The sequence below is a fragment of the Alexandromys fortis genome, unplaced genomic scaffold (genome assembly GCF_014885135.2).
Source record: "Alexandromys fortis isolate MF-2015 unplaced genomic scaffold, M_Fortis_MF-2015_v1.1 scaffold_36, whole genome shotgun sequence".
Classification (NCBI taxonomy): Eukaryota; Metazoa; Chordata; class Mammalia; order Rodentia; family Cricetidae; genus Alexandromys; species Alexandromys fortis.
The window spans coordinates 7,918,633-7,943,694 of record NW_026067915.1 but is presented as its reverse complement, the minus strand read 5'-3'; the positions used below and the strand labels follow the sequence as shown (position 1 = coordinate 7,943,694).

The following is a 25,062-nucleotide window of genomic DNA, read 5'->3' as shown; positions in this document are numbered from 1 at the left end:
TATATATTCCACACTTTCTTCATCCATTCTTCCATTGAAGGGCATCTAGGTTGTTTCCAGGTTCTGGCTATTACAAATAATACTGCTATGAACATAGTTGAACAAATGCTTTTGTCATATGATAGGGCATCTCTTGGGTATATTCCCAAGAGTGGTATTGCTGTAAAATTCTGTTAATATATATACACTACATTCTCTTTATTCATTTCTTGACCTCTCTCTCTCTCTCTCTCTCTCTCTCTCTCTCTCTCTCTCTCTCTCTGTGTGTGTATGTGAGTGGGGTGGGTGTGTATATAAAAATGCATGTGCATGTGTGTGACTGTGGGGCTAGAGGTCAAACTCTTGTATTGCTTTTTAGGAGCAATAGTTTTACTTACTTGCTTACTTACTCATTCACTCATTCATTCATTTATTTTGTTTTTACATCCCAATCACAATTTCCCTTTCTTCTTTCCTCCCAGTTGCTTCCCCTTCCACTCTTCCTCCCTCCATCTACTCTTCCTCCTGTTTCTCTGTAGAAAAGTACAGGCCTTCCATGGATATCAACCACCCATGGTATATCACATTGCAGTGAGCCTAGGCATCTCCTCTCTTATTAAGGCTGCATGAGGCAATCCAGTAGGAGGAAAGGATCTTAAAAGCAGGCAACAGAGTCAGAGATGGCCCATGCTCCCATTGTTAAGAGTCCCACAAGAAGACCAAGTTAAACAACTGTAACATATATGCAGAGGGCCTAGGTCAGTTCCATGCAGGCTCCCTGGTTGTTGGTTTAGTCTCTGTGAGCCTTTATGAGCCCAGGTTAGTTGAATCTGTGGATTTTCTTGTGGTGTCCTTGACCATTGGCTCCTACAATCCTTCTTCCCCTTCTTCCATACGATTCCCAGAGCTCTGCTTAATGTATGGCTGTTGTTCTCTGCGTCTGTTTCTATTAGTTGCTGGATGAAACCTCTTTGATGACAGTTGGGTTATGCTCCAATCTGTGAGTATAGCAGATTATCATTAGGAATTATCCCAGGTCTCTTATAACAGCAAGACCTGAATATTCCAATGCAGCTATCTACCTTATTTTTTAAGACAAGGTCTCTCATTGAGACCAAGGGTTCACCATTTAGGCAAAGGCAACAGGACAGCATGCTCTGGATCCACCTGTGTCTGCTTCCCCAGTGCTGGAATTGTAAGCACACGACTCCACACCTAGCTTTTTGAGTTCTAGGATCAAGCTTAGGTTTTCATGCTGCGTGGCAAGTACTTTACTGACTGAGCCATTTCATTAGCCACTTGACAAACTTTCCATTATTTTTTTTATCTTTCCTGTTATGAAGAATGTGTCACTGGACTGAGAAGACTAAATATTTTTTGAGATAGTGATTTAATTTCCTTTAGATTATATCAGAAGGCAAATTGTTAAGTCATCTGGTGAAGGCGTAAGTCAAAAACAATCCCACACCAGTTTAGAATTATGATTAATAGAATGGTTATTTATTTAAAGGGGAAAAAACTTACAGATCACGGTCCCAGACAACAGCCCTCTGTGCAATCAGGAAGGGAGTCTAGTTGCCGGAAGCAGAGTAGGAAGTAAGAGAGAGGGAGAAGGGAAGTGGTCGCTTTTTTAAAGGGAGTGAGATCATGCCCCAATGGGCTGGTATCTCAGCGGCTATTGGCTGGAGGAGCGGAAGGACCTTCCGCAACACCCTGGTGATTCATTTTTATTTTTTAAGAACTCTATTGTTTTCCATTATTGCTATAACTAATTACATTTCTACTAGTAAGTATAAAAGGATACTATTTTTCCACGTTTATTATTACTCCTTACCTTTTGACTATTTGATATAACTTCCTAAAAGGCGTAAGATGATATCTCATTGTGGTTTTGATTGAAGTTTTTGTATTATTGAATTAGATATCTTTGAATATATCTGTTTATCTGTCTCATGTATTTTTTTGAGAAATGTGCTCATTTTCATTAAATATCTTTTTGATGCTATTAAAATATAATTTTGTGTTATTAAGCATTAGATCTCACATACTCTATGAAAATACTGTATCATCAAGTTATATTCTCAACTAGTATAAGTGATATTTTCAAAATTTATTTTTGCAGTTAAATGCTAATTATAAAAATGGTACTGGTATGCTGGTTTTGTCTCTTGAAGCTTTCCAAATTAATTTATTAGTTCTAACAGGTTTATTTCGGTGGATCTAGGGTTTCTTTAATTTAGGGACTAATGGGAGTCGGCCTTCCTTGCAGGTCCTGAATGAACGCAGTGCTGTTAATTTACATTTCCTGCAGAAGAAGTTTTAGGACCTAATCTCTACTTAAGATTATTTGTTCAAATGTCAGATAAATACATCCTATAGTTTTGAACTTAATTCATTAATGTCATAACCTGCTACAACATTCAATCAGGATCATATAATCTCTGTGGTCCTTTAGCTTTAGATATAATAGGAAGCTACTATTATACTAGTAAGAAAATGCTCTCTATTCAGCAAGATACATATCTATTGGCATGTTACCTTCATATGAATGGGTCTACCCTTTCACTCCATCTCTTATGGCATTTGGATCACCCACACAAATCCAATCTTGCTTTCTATTTTAGGTAATTGAAATTTCTTAACATAATAATTTTGAATTATTTTTCTGAAATTCATAAAACTTCATTTATTTGGTATTGATTATTAGCATGTTATTTTATTACTTCAGTTGTATCATTTTAATTTTGTATGTGTATTCCTTGAAACTTTACATTTCTGTCTTCCCATTTGAATGCAAAGTCACCTTCTTCAGTCTTATCTGCCTAGTTCAATTAGAGGAATGCCATCACTAAGCACTGTGCTAGGGACTTTGAATCCTTTCAGATCTTTTAGCATAGGGTATGAGCTACTTTGCATTACAGAAATTCTTTTTTAATTACCTAAGTATCTTAGTAGGTTTCTGTTGCTGTGAAGATACACCATGACCATGGCAACCCTCATAAGGAAAATATTTAATTGAGGTGACAGCTTACAGTTTCAGAGATTCAGTCCATCATCTTCATGGTAAGGAACGTGGTGGCAGGCAGTAGATGTGGTACTGGGGCAATATCTGAGAGGCCTACATCTTGCAGGCATCAGGAAGTCAATAGCACTGGATGTTATCCTGAGCATGGGAAACCTCAAAGCCCGCCCCAAGTGTGATACACTTCAACAAGGTCATACCCACATTAACAAAGCCATACCTCCTTATAATGCTGCTCCTTATCAGATTATGGGGGCTAATTACATTCAAGCTACAACACTAAGCAAGAGTTTTGTAGAGTTATGGTTTTTCTAAAGAAAAAAACAATGTTTTAAGATGATGCTAAAAAAAGAACAAAACAAACAAAAACTCCAATGTTTTCTGGGTAGCTTTTATAAAAGCTATTGGAAATTATAGAACAAAACCAAATATTTTTACATTAATTTATTCCAGTTACACCATTGTATACTGTCATGATTATAAATTTTGAGTTTATGACATTGAAAAATTTCAGATGCCATATAAAATTTTATCTAAGATAATGTGACTATGATGATTTTGGTTTCTAGGCAGTATGAAACTGTGGTGCCACTTGAAGATTCTATTGTGACAGAAGTTACAGCAACTCTACAGGAATGGGCCAGTCTATGGAAACAGCTTTATGTGGTACGTAGTTCACAACTCTACAGGATTGGGCCAGTCTATCTATAGAAACAGCTGTATGTGGTATGTAGTTCATGTGAATTTAATGAATAGTAAAGTTCTGAGTTCTGTTTACCAAGAGAGAAAGTCTACCCTTGGTGCCAGTCTCTCAGTTTGAAATTTTAAAGTATTACCAGTTGGTTCATCCATTGAGGCACTTTGCCTGAGCTAAGTGGGAGCTAAGTGGGAGCTCTCCAACTCCAACTGGACTGGGAATGAACAAGCATAGGATCAAGCTAGTCCCTCTGAATGTGGTTGACAGTTGGGGAAGGCTGAGGGGCCACTGAGAAGCACTGGGATTTGTCTCTACTGCATGTACTGGCTTTTGGGAATCCTCTTCTCTTTGGATGTATACCTTGCTCAGCCTAGATGTAGTGGGGAGGACCTTGGACTTTCCACAAGGCAAAGTGTCTTACCCTCTCTTAGGTTGGATGAGAGGGTGTGTAGAGGGAGGGGATGGGAGGAGAGGAGGGAGTGGGAATTTGGATTGGTATTTTTTTAAAGTAATAAAAAATACTACCAGTTTCTAAATGAATGTTCTGATTATCAGTTGGAATGTAGTAAATTGATTTTTTGAGCCTAAACAGAACACATTTTTCATATATTAAGATATGTGGCACCTTTACCCTGATATGATCATTAGAATTTAAGTTCCATAACCATGAGTCTTACCTGTTTCATCAGTTGCATATACTTTTATAAACAAGTATTTACTGAATGATTAAAAAGCCTTGAGAATGTCCTTTTATTGTTTATCATCCTAATAGTGGTTTAGTCCAAGACATTGTATTAATGGTTTCTTGCACTACTTAGTAGAATGTATCATATGTAGCACTGTGTTAGTCTGGCAATTAACTGAAAATTTATTAGAAACTTACGTTAGTTGCTTGGCATCTCTGTGACAAGACAACTTAAAAGAAAGACAGATTTTCTAAAGGGAGATTGTAGCACTTTGAGTTCATGGTCCCCTTTTCTCCATTGCATCTGGGCCTGAGCATAGTAATGCATACTGTTAGGAAGAATATAATGGAAGAAAATGGCAGATTACAGGGAAAAAGAAGCAGATTGGAAGGTGTCAAAAACAAGATACACTACACAAAGGCACTCCTTCGATGACTTACTCCTTCAGTCAGGCCCATTTCTCTGGCTTTATTATCCATCAGTGGGTAATCTATTAAGTGAACCAGAGCTTCTCATGATCCTCTTTACTCTCAATGAGTGGAATCACCAGTAAGGAACCAGGCTTTCAGTATGTTGGCCTTTAAGGATAACAAAATTCAAAATAAATAAAAACAGTAGTGAAACCATTTAGACACTGAGTAGAGAATAAGATGGGTATAGTTATACATTAGAAATAAGTAGCAGAATATGAATTCTGAGCAAGATGAGCCAAACACAACCCATTTTAGGTTTGAATTCTAGCAAGATGGAGTAAGCACATTTGTCGTTAGCACTGTTTTGGCTGTAGTTACCTTTTCTCCATATCCTTGCTAATATTTTTGTTGTTGTTTCCTGATAATAGCATTACAACAGAGACCCCTGGACAGAACAAATAAATCATATACCAGAAGACTCCAGAAGATAGAGTAAAGAAGGGAAGGGATTTTCTAGAGTTATCAAAATTGTAACTCACAAAGAACAACTTGACAGAGTAGACAATAAAACCCAAAATGTTTGCTTTGTGAACTACCATGGTAAATGGAAAAGATAAAACTAGAGGCTAGAAAAAAATTTCAAAGCACACATCCATAAAAAGAGATGTATTTAAAAAGATTTAAAACATTCTCTAAGCTGAAAATAATAAAATTATTCAATGGTATGACTGCCAAAAAATACAAAAGAGACTTTATTAAGAAGTGTATGTGGATAGCCAGTAATCGAATATTTTCTTTGTCATTAACCATTAAAATAATGTAAAACTAGGCTGTAGTAAAATGCACAACTGTTTTTGAATAGTGAAATAAAAAATACTGCTAATACCAAGTCTTGGCATAGATGTGGCTCAGGTTCTCTTCTGTATTGCTGATGAGAATATAAAATGATACAGGGATTTGGAAAACTTTTATATTTTCTTATAACAAACATAGATTTAATAAATGACCCAGATTTGTATATTTGCCCTAAGAATTGAAAACTTAATTTACATAAAAATCAATTCGTGAATGCTCATAAAATATTTTTTAGGCACAAAACTGATAAAACACCAAATATTTTATAATGAGAAATAAATGTCTTCTCTAGAAATATTTATGATCAGTCATAATTAGGTTGTTTTTGAAAGAGGAGAAAGATAACTTTATGTGTGATTTCAAATGAGTTTATAGCTTTTTGTTTGTTTATTTTGATACAATAGAAAACTAAAAGAAATTAATGAATGGTACTATTCAGCAATCTGAATTGATCTCAAGGACATAATAAAATGGGTTTCATTCATGTAAGGAGCTTATTTGGACAATATCATACATACACACGCACACATACATATATACATAAAACGTTATTTAAGAACTTTTGCTTGTAGAAAATACATGATTATGTTTTTCTGTCAGAACAGAATTGTCAGCCAATTGTGATGGCACACACCTTTAATCCCGACATCCTCGAGGCAGAGTCAGGTGAATCTCTGAGTTTGAGGTCAATCTGGTCTATATAGTAGGCTCCAGGACAGCTAGAGCTATATGGCGAAAGCCTGTCTTGAAAAATAACACCCTAAAAACTGTAAGCTCATTTGAAGCCACACAAAAGTTATCTTTTTCCTAAAACAATCTAATCATGACTGATTGTCAGTATTGCTAGAAAAGACCTTTGTTTCCCAGAACTACTTTTATTCTTAATTGTAGAGTCACCATTGTCCATGCTAGGATTTGAAACTACTTCCATCACTATTTCGATGCAAGATATGCTAAGAAGCTGAAGTATTTCTGACTACTGTTAAATCATTTAAGTAAAATTCAGTGCAAAAAAATTAAAAGAAGAATTTCATGAAATGTAATTATATCATGTTTATACATTTTTTTGTTTGCTTTATTTTGAGACAGGGTTTCTCTGTAGCTTTGGAGCCTGTCCTGAAACTAACTCTTGAGGACCAGGCTGGCCTCGAACTCACAAAGATCTGCCTGCCTCTGCCTCCCAAGTGCTGAGATTAAAGCCATATGCCACCATCGCCCAGCTGTGTTTATATATTTTATATGAATTTTTCTGACTAATAAGATATGATCCTTTGTTGATTTGTGTGTGTGTGTGTGTGTGTGTGTATTTAGTTAGGGTCTTGCTATCTAGCCCAGTCTGTCCTGGAACTTACTAGTAGTGCTGCTTGACTCTAAGCTGATCTTCCTGCCTCTGCCTTGTAAATGTTGGGATATAAGAACAACTTTTGTATCCCTTGTTTAAAACATGGGCTTCTCATCAGTACTAATGTCTATAAGCTAACAAATTTCAAAGTTTCTAAGGTGAGAATTTTGAAAGTCTATAAATAGGCAATTGGAATGATGTTGACTGGGTCAATTCCTACTTGATGCCTTGATTTTCCAATACTGCCTACTCAGTAAAATTGGATCTGTATTCCCTTATCATAAAAAGTTCTATTTAATCTGCCTTTCACTAGATTCCCAAGAGAAATAATGTTTTACTAAGTTTTCAGTACTGGCTTTTGCTGTTAGATTCAACACTCAGTAACATTAGCCATACCACCTTCAATAAAGAGAAATCAGTGTTGCTGAAGTTATAGGTGGTTTATGTCCCTGCCTCCCTGACCACCTTGCTGTGGTCTTATTGAGCAAGCACTAGGATAGCTAAGGAGAAAAGGATTCTTCGTACTCATAAGATCATCTTTTTTTTTTAAATCAGTATTGTGGCAACTATCTTAGTAGGACTTTGAATATCTTCATGTTAATATTGCTTTACAGAGAAAGCCATGCACATCCCCTTTACCCTCTATTTCTTTTAATGGTCTTCATTTATCTTTCTAGTCTCCTTACCACCCAGAAAAACTGGTGTATTTCTGATTATCTGATTTCTGATTCTGATTCTGATTAAGGCAAAGAATACGGTCAAACAACCTAAGATAAATCCAGAGCTTAGGAGGCTGAGGCAGGAAGACTGCCAATAAAGGATAATCTGTGTACTTTACAAAATCCCACAAATGGGGAGACATGAGAATAGGGCAGGACTAAGTTACCCAGTAAATTGAAATTGCACATTAAATAATGGAAATATAGTAGTGAAGAAGATAGGTTTTTAAAATTTTTATTCATTGTATTTATCAATCACAGTTCCCCCTTTCTCCCTTCCCTTTTCTCCCTCCCCTCCTCTTGCTCCCCATCTCCCACACACCATCCACTCCTCAGAGAGGAGGGTAAGGCCTCCCATGGGTAGTCAACAAAGACTGACACATCAAGTTGAGGCAGGACCAAGCCTTCCTCTCTGCATTAAGATTGAGCAAGGTATCCCACTATAGGGAATGGGTTCCAAAAAAAACAAAAAACACAGTTCCTGCACCAGGGATAAATTCTGGTCCCACTGCCAGGGGCACCACAAACAGACCACGCCACACACGTCACCTGCATGAAGAGGTATAGTTCTGTCCCATGCAGGCTCCTCAGCTGTCAGTCCAGAGTCCATGAGTTCCCATTAGCTTGGGTCAGCTGTCTTCTGTGGGCTTCTCCATCATGATCTTCACCTTCCCCCATCCCATATAACCCTTCCTCCCTCTCTTTGACAGGACTCTGGAAGCTTGGCCCAATGCTTGGCTGTGGATCTCTCCTTTGCATTTGCTCTCATTAGTTACTGGATCAATGTTCTATGATGACAATTAGGGTAGTCATCAATCTGATTACAGGAGAAGGACAGTTCAGATAGAGTTGTACCATAGACAGAGACAGTTTTCTGTAAGAAGTAAGGAGTCCCTGACCCATGCACAGGGACCGGGCTTATTTCTGTGCCATCTCTGGGTTGTGGTCCTGTACAGTTCTTTTCTGAGGCGAGCTGCATGCGCTGTTCTGCTTTGTACAGCCCAGTGTGTGGCAGGTTTCAAGTGCTGGTCCTGTCTCTGCACAGATCCTCAAATAGATGCCTTGGAGGTGTGGTGTCTTTATTTATATGTCACACTCTAAGTTTATGGCCTAGGCTAGATTTCTACCTTGTAGAATACACTATAACTTTCTGATTTAGTGTTCTTTTATGTAGAGATGTTCTGTAGGTCAAATCTCACTTGTTCTGTCCTGTGACACCTGTTCTGTGTTTCCAGAACTAGCTCTGACGATAAATTTCTTTGTCTCTAGAGCTACCTAGTTGCTGACTGTACAAGGAGGGACCTTTTAAAAGTGGCTATCCACTCCATGATTGAATGCTGAGAGAGGTTTCCCAGAATTCTCGAGAGCTCCTCTGCCATGCCTCTGGAAGCTTTTGGGTCACCTCTCTCCCCTTCCTTCTTCCCTCTTTGAATTATATGTCACTAAGAGTATTGTGCAGATTTTCTGAGGCTCCAACTTTCTCACAAGCAGCAGTTCTGATCCTCTCCAGTTTTGCTTGCCTTGGCGCTGGGAGGAGACATTTTCTAATTAGGGTTGAGCTTTTTAGAATGACCTTGGATGCTTCTGTCCTGTTTTCTAACGTTTCTTTATTACTGAAACTAGTGAATTTCTTCTGTCATCCACCTCATAGGTTGGTTGTTCTCCAGCTGTCTCCAGTATAGTTCTCAGATACTCTAGCTAAAGGCTGTGATACATCATCTTTCACAGTTGTGTCTTAAAAAGTATACTGGATTCCACATGAGAGAAAACATGCAGTATTTTTATTTTCTGTAATATAATCTGCAATTCCATCCACTTTTTAGAAAATGCTATTTCATTCTTGCTGATTGCTTAACAGACTGTCATTGTGTATGTATGTATTTGTGTGTATCTATACACCACATTTTCTTTATCCTTCCTTCCATCTAATAATAAGTATCTAGGCTGCTAATTCTAGAACTTGGCTGTTGTGAGTAGACCTCGATAGACATACAAATGCCTGTATCCTATCATATGCTGCTTTAGAATGTTTTGAGTAAATAGCTAGTTGTAGTATAACTGGATCATATAGTGCTATTTTTAGTTTTGTGAGGAATCTCCATATTGCTATCCTGTAGTAGTGGCCAAACACTTTTGGTCTTCATGCAATATGCATGAATTTTTTGTGTGACTCCTGTCCATTGGATGCTTGTGTTTTAAATGAAAGAGGAAGCTTATGTAAACTAGAGAGAAATGTTTTTAATAGTTTTTTTGATTATTGTGTATAATTATGTAGACCTGGCTGTTCTAAAACTCACTATGCAGTTTTGAACTGACAGAAATCTTTTCTGCCTCTTGAGTGCTAGGATTAAAGGCTTGTGCCCCCATGCTGGGTCTGAATTGTATTTTTGAAACACCAAGTATTTGGTGAATCTTCAGATTTGTTCTTGGGTGCTCATTTGTGTCAGTTGCTTTGGAGATTGCCCATACATATTGATTTGAAAGGAGACATAGTCTTGTGTCAAGTTGCTTCAAAAATCATGTCACGGGGGCTGGAGAGATGGCTCAGTGGTTAAGAGCATTGCCTGCTCTTCCAAAGGTCCTGAGTTCAAGTCCCAGCAACCACATGGTGGCTCACAACCATCTGTAATGAGGTCTGGTGCCCTCTTCCGGCCTGCAAGCATACATGTAGACAGAATATTGTATACATAATAAATAAATAAATAAATAAATAAATAAATAAATAAATAAATATTTTTAAAAAAATCATGTCACTATCATATATGAAGGACCAATAATATAACATGTAGATGCATACAGATGCTCTTTACAGTCATTTGTATCTCCTGTGGATTCTGCCAAGAAGCTGAATTTACTAGAAATTAATTCATCATTCCTTTTGCTGCCCCTATGAGAGGTGACCATCTTCTATCCTAACAGCAAGGGAGCTGGCATTAACTTTTTACAGAGAAGTTTAATTTTGTGCCTATGGTCTCTTGCAGAGGTGGAAAGAGAATTTTGAGTTTATGACCCTAATAATATGAAGACCTAATTGTCTGAATTTGGAGAATGAGTTTCATATTCTAATAAATTATCTAGAGCTTTGCTTTGGATAACAGTTAATCCTAGATTAATTGGACCTAGAGTCTTTAAATTTTTTTAAATTACATTTATTTTGTGTGTGTGTGCGTACACATACCTGTCTTGTCTACCAGTGAATACGTGAGTGCCACTGTGTATGTGTGGAGGTCAGAGGCCAACTTACAGGAATCAGTTCTTTTCTTCTACTATGTGGGCCCTGGAACTCAAACTCAGGTCATCAGTTCCAGTGACAAGGCCTCTGCCTACAGAGCCATTTCACTGATGCCTTAGGACCTAGAGTAAAGTCCCCCCATATAATAAAAAGCCAAGGTTATCCTTTTTTGCATAGTTTCTTGAATGTAAATGTTACTATAGACATTTATACTTACATATTATTAAGTTTGTTCAGTTTGAAAATATTTTAAGTCTTGCCTTTAGATTAGGGAAACTCAGATCTTGTGACTTTTTAAAAATGCTCATATTGTAAACCATTTTATTATAGAATATTTTACTAAGCATTTAAATGTTTGAAAATATTTCTATTTGGTGAGTACTGGAAAATTTGTAAAGAGTTTCAGACCTCAATTTAGACTCACTGATTTCCCTGTAGATAGTTGCACCACTGATCTCAGTATGTCAGATGAGCAGTTATACTTAAATAAATTGCACCAAAGAGCATGCGATAGGTGCCAGTTCTTTTGATGTATTCAGCCTAAGGTCCACTCACAGTCACCTAGAATGTCTTCATTTGAAAAGTAGCTGTCTTTTTTCCCCCACATTCATTTCCAGATATCTCATGGTAACTCAGAGAAGTGGCTAAGGTGGAAGGGGTTAGTCAAAGAAAACATGAAGACAGAAAAAGAAATTTAATATTAATTTTATAGTTCAAAAAGTAAAGATATGTGAAGCAAAATGATTTAAGCTAATGAAAAAAGTAAAACTATTGCAGCTGATATAATAAGGCAGCAGACGCCATGTACTGTTTGTTGGTTTTAGGGTGCAGTTTTCCATGTGCACATGTGAGAGAAATTGATTGATTGCATGAACTATGTGCGTGTAAAAGGCAGAACATCTTGGTGCAATTCTTTGCAAGGCTAAAGTTTATAATGTGGGGTTTTTTTTTAAAAGCAGGGAAAATAGAAGGATGACACTTAGAAGAAACGGAATCTAAATCAGAAGTTTCTGAGATGCTGCGTTAATATGAAAGAAAGGTTTTACATCTTTGACTGGGTTTTAAAACCCTAGCAAATTGATGGCTAACAAGTTATGATGTTTTTTATTTTATCTACTTGTTTAGTTTTTCAGAATTTGTAAAAAGTCCTATTACAAAAATCATTAGATAACCTAAAAAGGCATTTCACCGAAGAGAATGCAGAAGTGGGAAATAAGTACACTAAAACTATCCATTGCCATTAGCATCCAGTAGAAAAAGCTAAAATACAATACCACACATCTATAAAAGTATAACAATACCAATTTTTGATAAGGATATAAAGTAATTTGATCATTCATACAAAGTGGCAAAATGTAAAATGGAATATATATCCTTGTATGTTTTCTTTTTTTTCTTTAATTCTTCTCTAATGCATTTTTTATATCCTGATCACAGTTTCTCCTCCCTCTATTACTCCCAGTCTTCCCTCACACCTACCCTCTTCCCATATCCACTTCTCAGAAGAGATAAAGGCTCCCAGGGATATCAACCAAATACAGTATAACAATTTACAGTACGACTAGGCACAAACCCTTATTTGAAAGCTGGACAAAGCAAGCCAGTAGGAGGAAAAGAGTCTCAAGAGCAGGCAAAAGCGGCAGAGACAGTCCCCACTCCCACTGTTAGGAGTTCCACAAGAACACCAAGCTACACAACCTTAACACATATGCAGGGTACCTAGCTCAGACCCATATAGGCTCTGTAATTGTCATTTCAGTCTTTGTTAGCCCCTGTGAGCCCTACTTAGTTGATCTTGTGTTTCATGCTTTCCCAGTATGTATCATCAGTCCCTCTGGCTCCTACAAGTCCTGCCCCCCCTTCTGCTGGGTTCTCTGAGCTTTACCTAATGTTTGGCTGTAGACCTCTGCATCTGCTCCCATCAGTTGCTGGATGAAGCCTCACTGATAATGACTGGGCTAGGCACTGATCCATGAGTATAGCAGAATATCATTAGGAATCATTGCATTAATTTTTCAGTCATGTTTGGTTCTATCCTAGGTCTCTGAGGTCTCCAGCCTCTGGTTCCTAGCCATCCAGACGGTGTCAGGCGTGGGCTCCATTCCCTAGAATTGGCCACTCCTACACGTTCTATACCACTTTTACCCCAGCACATTTTGCAGGGGTAAATTGTAAGTTGAAGATTTTGTGGTTAAGTTGATGTCCCAGTCCCACCACTGGAAACTTTGCCTGGTTACAAAAGATGGCCAGTTCAAATTCCATATCTCCCATTACTAGGAATCTTCACTAGGATCACTATTGAAGATTCCAGGGGAGTTCTATTATACTAGATTTCCGCATTGTCCCCCCTCACCGACAATGCCCCTGAATTCCAATTTTCTTTTCCAGTACTCCCACACCTGATTCTTCCTGTTCCCATTACCACCTGTTCCCAGTCCCCCATAAAATCAATTCTTTTTCCCCTTCTCAAGGAGATACAGGTGTCATTCTCACCCCCGTTAAGGCCTCTTTGTTACTTAGCTCTTTGGGTCTGTGGTTTCCAGCATAATTATCAGTTACTTAATAGCTAATATCCACTTATAAGTGAGTACATACTATGTTTGTCTTTCTGAGTCTGGGTCACTCAGTGCAGCGAACTCCCTGACCAGCAGGAAGGAACAGCCACCAGACGAGGATTCTTCCCAAATGAGGCTTTTATTGGAGCCTCTTGGTTGAAGGGAGAGCAGAAAGCAAGGGGCCCCGAGCTCTGAGCTGTAGTTGCTTATATAGGGAGTCTGCCTAGCAACCTTTGATACTTTAACTGCTTCTCTGGAGACCCACAGGCCAGAAAGAAAACAAACCTCCTTGTCAATTACAGACCACAAGGAAGTTCCCCTGCCAGTCAGGGGGAGTGTGGGCAGCTAGATCACAACAACTCATCCTGTTTTCTGGTGGAAGAACTGCAACCTTTATTATGGTATCAAGCAAGGCCGGGGCCAAATGCCATCTTGTAATGGCAGCCACTCAAATCGGCTCCCAGCAACTCAGGATGAGTTTTTTTTTTTTAGTTCCATCCATCTGCCTGCAAATTTCATGATACCATTTTAACAAGTGAATAATACTTCATTATGTAAATGTAGCACATTTTCTTTATCCATTCTTCAGTTGAGGAGCCCCTATGGCTCCAGTTAGTTGCTTCTGTGAGCCTTCTCATTGCGACTCTTTTACTGATTTTTGGGACCCTACGCCTCATACTGAGTCACCTTGCCTGCCTAACTGTAATACAAGGGGAAATGCTTAGTTTACTGCAACTTGATATGCCCAATGTTTTATTTATACTCATGGAAGACCTGTCATTTTTTGGATGGAGACAATAGGAGGAGGTTGGGGATGGGAATAGGGGTGTGTCATGGAATATTAGTTGAAGATGTGTTACATCTGTGTATGCTATGGAATATTTGTTTAATGATGCAAATATGTGTGGCATTCTTTTTTAAAGATTTTTATTTATTTATTATGTATACAGTGTTCTGTCTGCCCACATGCCAGAAGAGGGCACCAGATCTCATTACAGATGGCTTTGGGCCACCATGTGGTTGCTGGGAGTTGAACTCAGGACCTCTGGAAGAGCAGCCAGTGCTCTTAACCTCTGAGCCATCTCTCCAGCCCCGTGTGGCATTCTTTTATGTTGCATTTGTTTAACTCTGTGAAGTTGTGTTACTTTGCCTGCCTAAAACATCTGATTGGTCTAATAAAGAGCTGAATGGCTAATAACTAAGCAGGAGAGAGATAAGTGGGGCTGCCAGGCAGAGAGAACAGAGAGAGAGAGAGAGAGAGAGAGAGAGAGAGAGAGAGAGAGAGAGAGAGAGAGAGGAGATAGGAGAGAGGAGAGAGAGGAGAGAGAGGGGAGAGAGAGAGGGGGGAAGAGGAGGAGGAGAGGACACAGAATAAGAAGGAAAAATATACAGAAACAGAGAAAGGTAAAGCCCAGAGGCAAAAGGTAGATAGGATAATTTAAGAAAAGCTGGCTGGAAACAACCAAACTAAGGCTGGGCATTCATAAGTAAGAATAAGTCTCTGTGTATTTATTAGGAAACTGGGTTCTGAGCCCCCAAAAAGAGCAAGAGTAAAAGAAAAAAAACCCAACTACATAGGGCATGTGAAGGAAGCCTGGAAGGGGAGGATGGGGGAGGCTGAGGCTAGGATGTAAAATCGATAGATGAATTTTAAAAAGAGAAAACAACTTGAAGTCTTTGAGGAAAGAAATTGAATAAATATCAGTAGATAAAAAGATCTCCCGTGCTTATAGAATGGTAGGTAGGATTAACATAGTAAAAAATGACCATTTTACCCAATGCATTCTTTGATCTATTATTTGAAGTACTTGGTTACCCTCAAAATATGTCATGATATGACTTGTGGCTTCTAATTCAGCTATCACTTGTTTGATAAACAAATGTATTTGTAATCCTGAGGGTTAGGAGGGTGAAATGTGAAAGGTATTCTATGTAGTACAGCACTTTTACAATATATTTCTCTATTGTGAAACTGTATTCTATGTTTCTAGTGTCCATTCTTTTACATTTTCTCTAAATTCAAAACTTTTGTTACTGTGTGATTTGGTTTTATTGACCATTTGTAATGTTACTTTTGTGAAACAGCATTTGGGTCATTGAATAATTTTTACCTCAATTACAATTCTAAATATTCTTAATTTTATCAACCACACAAGCTGCCTTATTTGAATAATTTCCAAGAATTTTTAAAGAATAATTACACAGCCTGATGGTGGTAGCACATGCCTTTAACCCCAGAACTCAGGAGGCAGAGGCAGGTGAATCTCTGAGTTTGAGGCGAGCCTAGTCTACAGAGCAAGTTCCAGCACAACTAAAGCTGCAAAGAAAAAAGAAAACAAAACATCCCCCGCAAAAGAATGATGGCACATGCCCATTACCCCAGCACTGTAGAGAATCAGGACTTTGAGGCCACCTAAGCTATAAAAGAAGTTGAAGGCAGCCTGAACTATGTAATGGAATCCTTTCAAAAAGCTGTTCTCTTCTTTTTTGGAGGGTAAAGTTGTTAATGACTCCAAAAGACTTGTTTAAAAATGGCATTTGAGGGCTAAAGAAAAGGCTCAGCAGTTAAGAGCATGTACTGATTTTACAGAGAAGAACCTGGTTCTCAGTGTATGCACAGGACTACTCACAATCGCCTATAACTTCAGCTCTAGGGACATCTGATATACAGCCTTTTTTTGGCCTCCTTGGGGACTGCACTCATGTGCACACCTTCCTGTATATACATAATTAAAATTTAAAAATACAAAATTTTTAAAGATTAAAAAATCAGCATAGTGGCATTTGACCATCGTTGTGTATAATTACTATTTAATGTTGGCCACTTGACTCCTCACGATGAAGGAATAATGAATCCATGTTGAAGCATGTATGTTCATGTATCATATGTGGCCAGGTGTCTTGTTTTCTAATGTTTGCTGTTTTCTGATATTCTGCTAATCAGATATGGCAGAAGCTGCAGGAGCCGCCACCTCTTCTAGTTCATCGTAGTCTGGCTCATGTTGAGATTCTCTGCACTAACAGATTTCTAACTATATGTCAGCTAGACTTGTCTTATCTTTGAGCTAGATCAGTTTAGTCATTCCCTGTGTGATTTAGTATTTTTCATAGTTTTTTTTTTCATTTTTATCTGGGATAGTCACGATCTTAGATATGCATAGTTTATGAAATTCAGATATAGAGGCAGTAGAACAAAGACATTAGAAAACCAACAGGAAAAAATAGCTGAACATTATAATATATGTCTTTAATCACTCAGGAGGCAGATGTAGAAGGATTTCTGTGAGTTCAGTGCCAGACTGTTGTTCTATGTAGGGAGTTCCAGGCCAGCAAGGGCTATTTAGTGTGATCCTGCCTAAAACAAAATTGATGAAATTTGATAAAGTTTTCAAACATATGCAAAAAAGGAAATTAAGGGGTGTTGCGGGAGGTCCTTCCGCCCCTCCAACCAATAGCTGCTGTGATACCAGCCCATTGGGGCGTGGTCTCTCTCCCTTTAAAAAAGCGGCTATTTCCTCTGCTCGCTCTCTTCACTTCCTGCTCCGCCGGAGACTAGATTCCCTTCCTGGTTGTGCAGATGGCTGTTGTCTGGGACGGTGATCTGTAAGTTTTCCCCTTTAAATAAATAACACCCTATTAATCATAACTCCAAACTGGTGTGGCCTTGTTCGTGACTTACGCCTTCATCTGGCGCCCGAACGTTTGGCTTTTAGGACCTCTCCTTTCCCCGCTCGAGTTCGGCTTGGCACGAGCCCTCCCTTCCTTAGCCGCGGCCTGTGCCTTGCGGCGGGCGGCCGTGTGGCCTGTGCCTTGCGGCGGGCGGCCGTGTGGCCTGTGCCTTGTGGCGGCCTTGTAGTCGGTGCCTTGTGCGTGGAGCCAGCAGTTTAATATAAATTATCACGCACTGGCTTTTCTTGCTGCAGTTCTTTATATTTTTTTAGACACCTCAGATTGACTTCAAGTCCCCACGCACCCTATCATCTGCTTCCCCACGTGGATTTAAACTCCACAGGCCCGCGTAGTCTCTGCCTGCGTGGTTTACTCTTTTCTGAGTCGTTTTTAAATCTCCCTTACGAGTACAGCTCTTAAGTGGTGTGAACCAGAGCACGCGGTTACCGGTTGCAGAAGCTGCAACCCCTCAGGGTGACTCTGTCACGTGGAGGCATACACAGCTTCCTGGTTACTCTTCTCTACCCCTGGATTCTGGGTTTATGGTTCCCTGTACGCCATTTTTTGTTTAGTTCGTGACTTAGGCCCCAGTGTCGAGTCCGAGATACACTCGGCCTTCAGGCCCATAATATCCAGAGAGGCAGGACGATCTCTGAGGCCTACCGGGTGGTGGTGGCATACGCCTTTAATCCCAGCACTGGGGAGGCAGAGGCAGGAGGATCTCTGTGAGTTCCAGGCCGGCCAGGCGGTGGTGGTGCACGCCTTTAATCCCAGAGACAGGCGGATTTCTGCAGACCCTCAAACAGGAACCCGTTTTCGTCGAGACTTGGCAACAGCGCCACCTGCTGGATAATAGGTAATATGGCAGTTTTCGTTTCCAACATGAATTTAACTGTTTGGGCTACCAATACCATGGGTCGTATCATGCAAGGTTTATATGACTATGAGGATAACTTAATTTACTGGCTACTAGGGTTTAGTATTCTTTTGCATATTCTATCATTTAGGAAGATTATGGCACTCCAAAGAACCATACTATCTTTACTAGAAACATATACAGGTCAGGAGATTCAGGATTTAAGAGAGACAATGATAAAAAGATTTGAAAAGATTGAAGAAATTATTGGAGCTGGTGAACAGAGTAAGGAGGCACAAGGACAGTATACAATGCCGCCACCAGCTATTAGAACTGGCTTACCCAGGGTTTTTGCTACATACCCTATACTTAATTCTGACAAAGCGTCAACTTCTAAAGGCTCAAGGGGAGTCAGAGAAGCTAGATGGACGCCAATAGCAATGAATGATCTAAAAGAAATTAAGCAGGCTATTGTTAATTTTGGTTTGCACAATGATTATGTAAAGGAAATGATAAGGACTTGGGCTTCTAACGCTAGAGCTACCCCCTATGATTTCCATCAGTTAGTGTCTGCAGTTTTAGATAAGGGACCTTCCTTGATGTTTGGAATTTATTTCAGAGAAGAATCCAAACATATGGAACAGCAAGGAAGAGCAAAAGGTGTCGAGGTTTCCCAAGATCAAATTCTTGGTGCAGGAGAATATGCTGATCCACAGGTCCAAGCTCTTTATGATGATGAAGTACTGTGTCTATGTCACCAAGCAGCTTTAAATGCTTGGAATAGGATACAAGATCCAGCAAAAAGGGTTGAATCATATACCAGAATTAGGCAGGGACAGAGAGAACCCTTTATTGACTTTTTGCAAAGATTAATTAAGGCTCTGGACATAGGGGTAACAGACCCAGAATCTAGACGAATACTTCTTGAATCTCTAGCTTTTGAGAATGCAAATATAGAATGCAAAAAGATAATTGGGCCTTTAAAGTCTAGATCAGCACCTATGGATGAATGGATTCAGCATACGATGAATGTTGAGGCGTTTAGCTATAATGATGAATCTTGGGTAGGAGAAGCGGTTTCCACAGCAATGAGGAGACATCAAACTGCCAGGTGTTTTAATTGTGGTAAATTAGGACATCTGAAAAGGGATTGCAAGCACAGAATTTCTAGGAATAATATCTCCTCTGGGAATGACAAAAATAGGAGACCTAGGCCTTCAGGTATATGTAGGAGATGCGGTAAAGGTCGACATTGGTCCAACGAATGCAGGTCAACAACAGACAAACAAGGCAACCCGATACCGCCGGGAAACTCCTTGAGGGGCCTCTCGCAGGCCCCCAACCCAACAGTGGCCCAGTCATTCCCAGTCACAGTGGAGAATGTGCCTCACCAAGAAAATTAAAAGCTCCAATCTCTGCTGTAAAAAGCAATACTGATCTAAATGATGAATTATGCATGGAGAATGAGTCAAAAAACCCAGTAGGACAGAATAAACGTATATTTTGGCAGACTTCTATTAATGATCGAAGACCAAAGCTAAGAGTCTGTATAAATGGCACTTTTATTGAAGGCTTATTAGACACAGGTGCGGATGTAAGTATCATTACTCCAGAATCTTGGCATCCGAATTGGCCTCTTCAAGAGGTAGATGTTCAGTTTCTGGGAATTGGAACCCTATCTCGTGTAAAACAAAGCACAAGATGGGTTGAATGCATAGGGCCCGAAGGGCAAATAGGAAGACTAAGGCCATATATAGCCAATATTGCCATAAATTTATGGGGCCGTGACCTACTACAGCAATGGAATACCCAGATTAACATTCCGGTAGTTCCAGGAACTCATAATTCTAGGAAAGATATGATGAGGTATTATGGAAAAAGGTCACCAGCCATTCAGGCTGTACAAGAACATATAGCAAATACCAAACCTTTAGAGGTACCAACAGCCCTACCTTTAAAATGGCTAACTGAGAAGCCAATATGGATCAAACAGTGGCCTCTAGCTGAAGATAAATTGCAGGCATTGGAACAGCTGGTGCAAGAGCAACTAGATGCTCACCATATTGAAGAATCAACCAGCCCTTGGAATTCTCCTGTGTTTGTTGTAAAAAAGAAATCTGGTAAATGGAGAATGGTGACAGATTTAAGAGCTGTCAACAAGGTAATTCAACCTATGGGCCCACTACAATCTGGAATTCCTTTGCCTTCTCTATTACCAAAGGGATGGCCTCTTATAGTTATTGATTTGAAAGATTGTTTTTTCACTATACCGTTACAAGAAAAGGATAGAGAAAAATTTGCCTTCACAGTGCCTACTTATAATAATTCTCAGCCTAATAGGAGATATCAATGGACTGTCCTCCCACAGGGTATGCTCAATAGTCCTACATTGTGCCAATATTTTGTAAGTAAGCCATTGGAAATAATTCGTAAACAATTCCCCAAGTCCATAATTTATCATTACATGGATGACATCTTATCTGATTCAAATGGGGTTGGGGATTTAGCTCAGTGGTAGAGCGCTTGCCTAGCAAGCACAAGGCCCTGGGTTCGGTCCTCAGCTTCAGAAAAAAGAAAAAACACAAAAAGGATATTAAAAACCATTTCAAGAAACTGATGTATTCTGAAAAGGCAAAATGAGCCATTTACCCTAAAGAGAGAAGTCTCTATATAAATAAATCCAGGGCCATGCATACTGCTGCTGTATGGAATCCAGCACATGGGCTCTGCGGCAGGATCATCTTGAGTCTGAGGTCAGCTTTATGACTCCATAGTAAGAACCTCTCAGAAATTATAATATGAGTAGATAATGTCAGATATGAAAGATGCATTACATCTAATGCTACTGATAAAGAGAAGAACATATGATTATGTGCTAGTGAATTGGCAAAATTGAAGTAGCTAAATCCCCAGAAACATAAAACCTCCCAAGACTGAATAATGAAGGAAGAGAAAGACTGAATAGAACAGTAGCAAATAAGTTTCATAGGTGAATTTTGCCAAACTTTTAGAGTAAAAATAATACAAATTCTTCTTAAATTCTCCCCAAAATTAAAGAAATAAAAACAGTGAAATCTTATGCTGGGGATGAGAATAGTGTGAAGTTTTAACTCCAGAGGAGAAAAGAGTTTGCTAAGGAAAAGTTTATCTCAAAACTAAATCTACATGTGTTTATTTCCTGCCTTTTCTCAAAGAAATATATATATGTAATATATATATACATACATATTTAGAAAAATATATATTTGAAAATTTCATAATATATTATCTTGATCATATCCATCTCCATACTCCTTTCTTCCATCTCTCCCAACTTATTTCCAGCTTTCTTCCCAACGTTATATCTTTTGTTTGTTGTGAATTTTGCATGCAAATTGATGGAACTAGAAAACACCATCCGGAGTGAGGTAAGCCAGACCCAAAAAGAGGAACATGGTATGTACTGATTCATAAGTGAATACTAGCCATAAACAAAGGATATTGAGCCTATAGTTCATGGTCCTAGAGAAGCTAAGTAACAAGATGAACCCTAAGAAAAAGATATATAGAGCTACCTGGAAAGTCAAAATAGACAAGATCATCTGACAAAATCAGGAATATAGGAGTAGGGGGAGAAGGGAGGGTGGGAAGGGGAAGAGAAGAGAAAAGGGGGAGGGAGAGGAGAACTTGAGGGAATGGAGGAAGATCAGAGATGAGAGCAAGGAAAGTGGTATCTGGATTGAGGGAGCCTTTGTGGAGTTAGCAGTAAACCTGGTACTAGAGAAATTACCAGGAATCTACAAAGATGATCCCAGCTAAGACCATAAGCAGCAGAGGAGAGGATGCCTGAATTGGCCTTGTCCTGTAGTCAGACTGATGAATATCTTAAATATCACCATAGAACCTTCATCCAGCAAGTGATGGAAAGAGAGGCAGAGACTCACACTGGAGCACTGGAGTGAGCTCCCAAGTCCAGTTGAAGAGTGGGAAGAATGAGAATATGAGCAAAGATGTCAAGACCATGATGGGGACACCCACTGAAACAGTCTACCTGAGCTAATGGGAGCTCACCAACACCAACTGGACTGGGAAGGAACCAGCATAGGTCCAAACTAGTTCCTCTGAATGTGGTTGACAGTTGGATGGCTGGGGCAGACTGAGGGGCCATTGGCAGTAGTACCCGGATTTAACCCTACTGCTTGTACTGGCTTTTTGGGGACCTATTCTCTTTGAATGGATACCTTGCTCAGCCTAGATATAGTAGGGAGGGCCTTGGACTTTCCCCAAAACAATGTGCCTTGCCCTCTCAGAAAAATGGATGGGGGTGGGGTGGGGAATATGTGAAGGGGATGGACGGGGGAGGAAGTGGGAACTGGTATTGGTATGTATAATGGAAAAAGATAGTTTATTTTCTTTTTTAAATAAATTTAAAAAGAAAAAGCCACTAAGTCCAGTATGTGTGTGTGTGGTCATTCCCTGTAACATGGGCAGTCTACTAGTGTTCATCCCCTCCCCCAAAGAAAAGTGAGTTTCCCCTTAGCAGCTGTCAGCTGTCGACCTCCCAGCTAGATGTGCATCAGGAGCCTCCTCTAATCCTTGTTCTAATTTTAAACTTACTTAAATCTTGTATTTTAACTCAGGTGCTATGAGTTCATGAGTTGGTACAACAGCCATGTCATAACCAGAGGCCAACATTTCATAGAACTCTTTCCTATCCTCTAGCTCTTAAATTCTTCCTGCTTGTCTTCTATGATTTTCCCTGAACATTGGGGAAGGCGGTTGATAGAAATGTTCCATTTGTGACTGAGCACTCAAAGCCACTTATTCTTAGCCCTTAAGTCTCTGCAGTAACTACTCTGTCCTAGGACTTGTGGCATCCTAGCTATGGATCCTATGGATCAGGGCATCAAATCTAGTTAAGAAATCAGTTGGTTAGGTGGGGATGGGGGTGTAGAGTGGTGGGAAAAATAAGTGGGCATATTTTGCGTGGCAGGGTAGAGTGCTGGATCAGACCATTGATATCTTTTCTTCCTTTCCCCAGCAGACTGAATAGTACTTCCAGCACTATAAAAACTAGCTAGCAGGATGGGAATCTTGTGGTCAGTTCAAGATTGATTTCTTTATGTCCTGTAAATGAAATGTGGTGTGTTTTCCATAAACAGGGACTTACAGTCTATTTATGATAAGCAACCAAGAGCAAAAGCAAAAGTCCATCTTGTTTAGGGTGTCTTTGTGGTCACTAATTGAGAGATAGCCTGTGCATGACATTGAGATTTTCATTAAATAACTCATATCTTATGGGAATAATATTGTTCACCCATACCTCTGTTCATTTTCCCCCTTTAAAAATTATGCTTAATTGCTCAAGTGGTGGTGGAGTTTCATAGCTTCGTCATATTTCCTTAGTTTTAGTTAACACCCTGTGTCCCTTATTTTCCTATCCCACTTCCCCATCCTTACTTACACTTCTAGCTCCAAGTATCCATTGCACCATTCTTTTCTATCACATATATCTAGTATCCTATTTCATAATATTTTCACTTAGGTTGTAAGGTCATAGGTTCTCATTTTTCATGCACACTTCACTTTGTTAACCCTTCCCCTGTCCCTGCATTTCCGTATTACTGTACTTCCCCTTCTCTATGTTCACCTCACCCCTAAACTACTGTGTCTCTATTCTGGATGTATCTCCTTGCCCACTGGCCCATTATTAGTTTCCTAACTTTCATGTATATTACATGCATAATACTAGACATAAACAAAGGACATTGAGCCTTTAGTTCATGATCCTAGAGAAGCGAATTAATAAGGTGAACCCCATCAAAATTCTTCACAGACCTTGAGAGAACTATAATCAACTTCATATGGAAAAACAAAAAACTCAGGATAGCCAAAACAATCTTATACAATAAAGGAACTTCCAGAGGCATTACCATCCCTGACGTCAAGTTCTATTACAGAGCTACAGTAATGAAAACAGCCTGGTATTTGCATAAAAACAGGGACATTGACCAATGGAATCGAAGAGAAGACCCGGATATTAACCCACAAACCTATGAACACCTGATTTTCGACAAAGGAGCTAAAATTATACAGGGAAAAAAGAAAGCATCTTCAACAAATGGTGCTGGCATAACTGGACGTCAACATGTAGAAGAATGAAAATATATCTATATCTATCACCATGCACAAAACTCAAGTCCAAATGGATTAAAGACCTCAATATAAATCCAACCACACTGAACGTGATAGAGGAGAAAGTGGGACGTAGCCTACAATTCATAGGCACAGGAGACCACTTCCCAAGTATAACCTCAGTAGCACAGACAATAAGAGCAACAATAAATAAATGAGACTTCCTGAAACTGAGAAGCTTCTATAAAGCAAAGGACACAGTCAATAAGCCAAAAAGGCAGCCTGCTGAATGGGAAAAGAGCTTCACCAACCCCACATCAGACAAAGGACTGCGCTCCAAAATATATAAAGAACTCAAGAAATTAGATACTAAAATTCTAAATAACCCAATTAAAAATTGTGTACTGAACTAAACAGCGTTTTCTCAACAGAAGAATTTCAAATGGTCAAAAGATACTTAATGACATGTTCATCTTCCTTAGCAATCAGGGAAATGCAAATCAAAACAACTTTGAGATACCATCTTAGACCTGTAATTTTTTTTAAATTTTTTATTGAGAAAAAGAAAAAAAAAGTTAACACCTCCTCCCAGCCTCCCATTTCCCTCCCCCTCCTCCCTCCCTCCCCGCACTCCTCTCCCCCTCCCTCTCCAGTCCAAAGAGCAGTCAGGGTTCCCTGCCCTGTGGAAAGTCCAAGGTCCTCCCCGCTCCATCCATGTCTAGGAAGGTGAACGTCCAAACTGGCTAGGCTCCCACCAAGCCGGAACATGAACTACGGAGATATACATGCACACCTATGCTGTTGAAGCTCTGTTCACAATAGCACTGGGATATTTTTGGTTTAAGTAAAAATGAAATTATGACATTTCCTGGAAAATACATGGAATTAGGGATCATTACAGACTCAGACAGTCTCAAAAAGAC

The 25,062-nt window shown here is 39.3% G+C and overlaps 1 protein-coding gene across 1 annotated transcript in view; it reads left to right on the top strand.

The window, feature by feature from the left end:
* Window positions 1–25,062, top strand: part of Dock3 (dedicator of cytokinesis 3) — a 367,607-nt gene that overhangs the window by 136,012 nt on the left and 206,533 nt on the right. Inside the window, exon 5 of the mRNA XM_050139541.1 lies at window positions 3,571–3,667. Coding sequence (XP_049995498.1) covers window positions 3,571–3,667 — 97 coding nt within the window. The remainder of the gene's footprint in view (window positions 1–3,570; window positions 3,668–25,062) is intronic.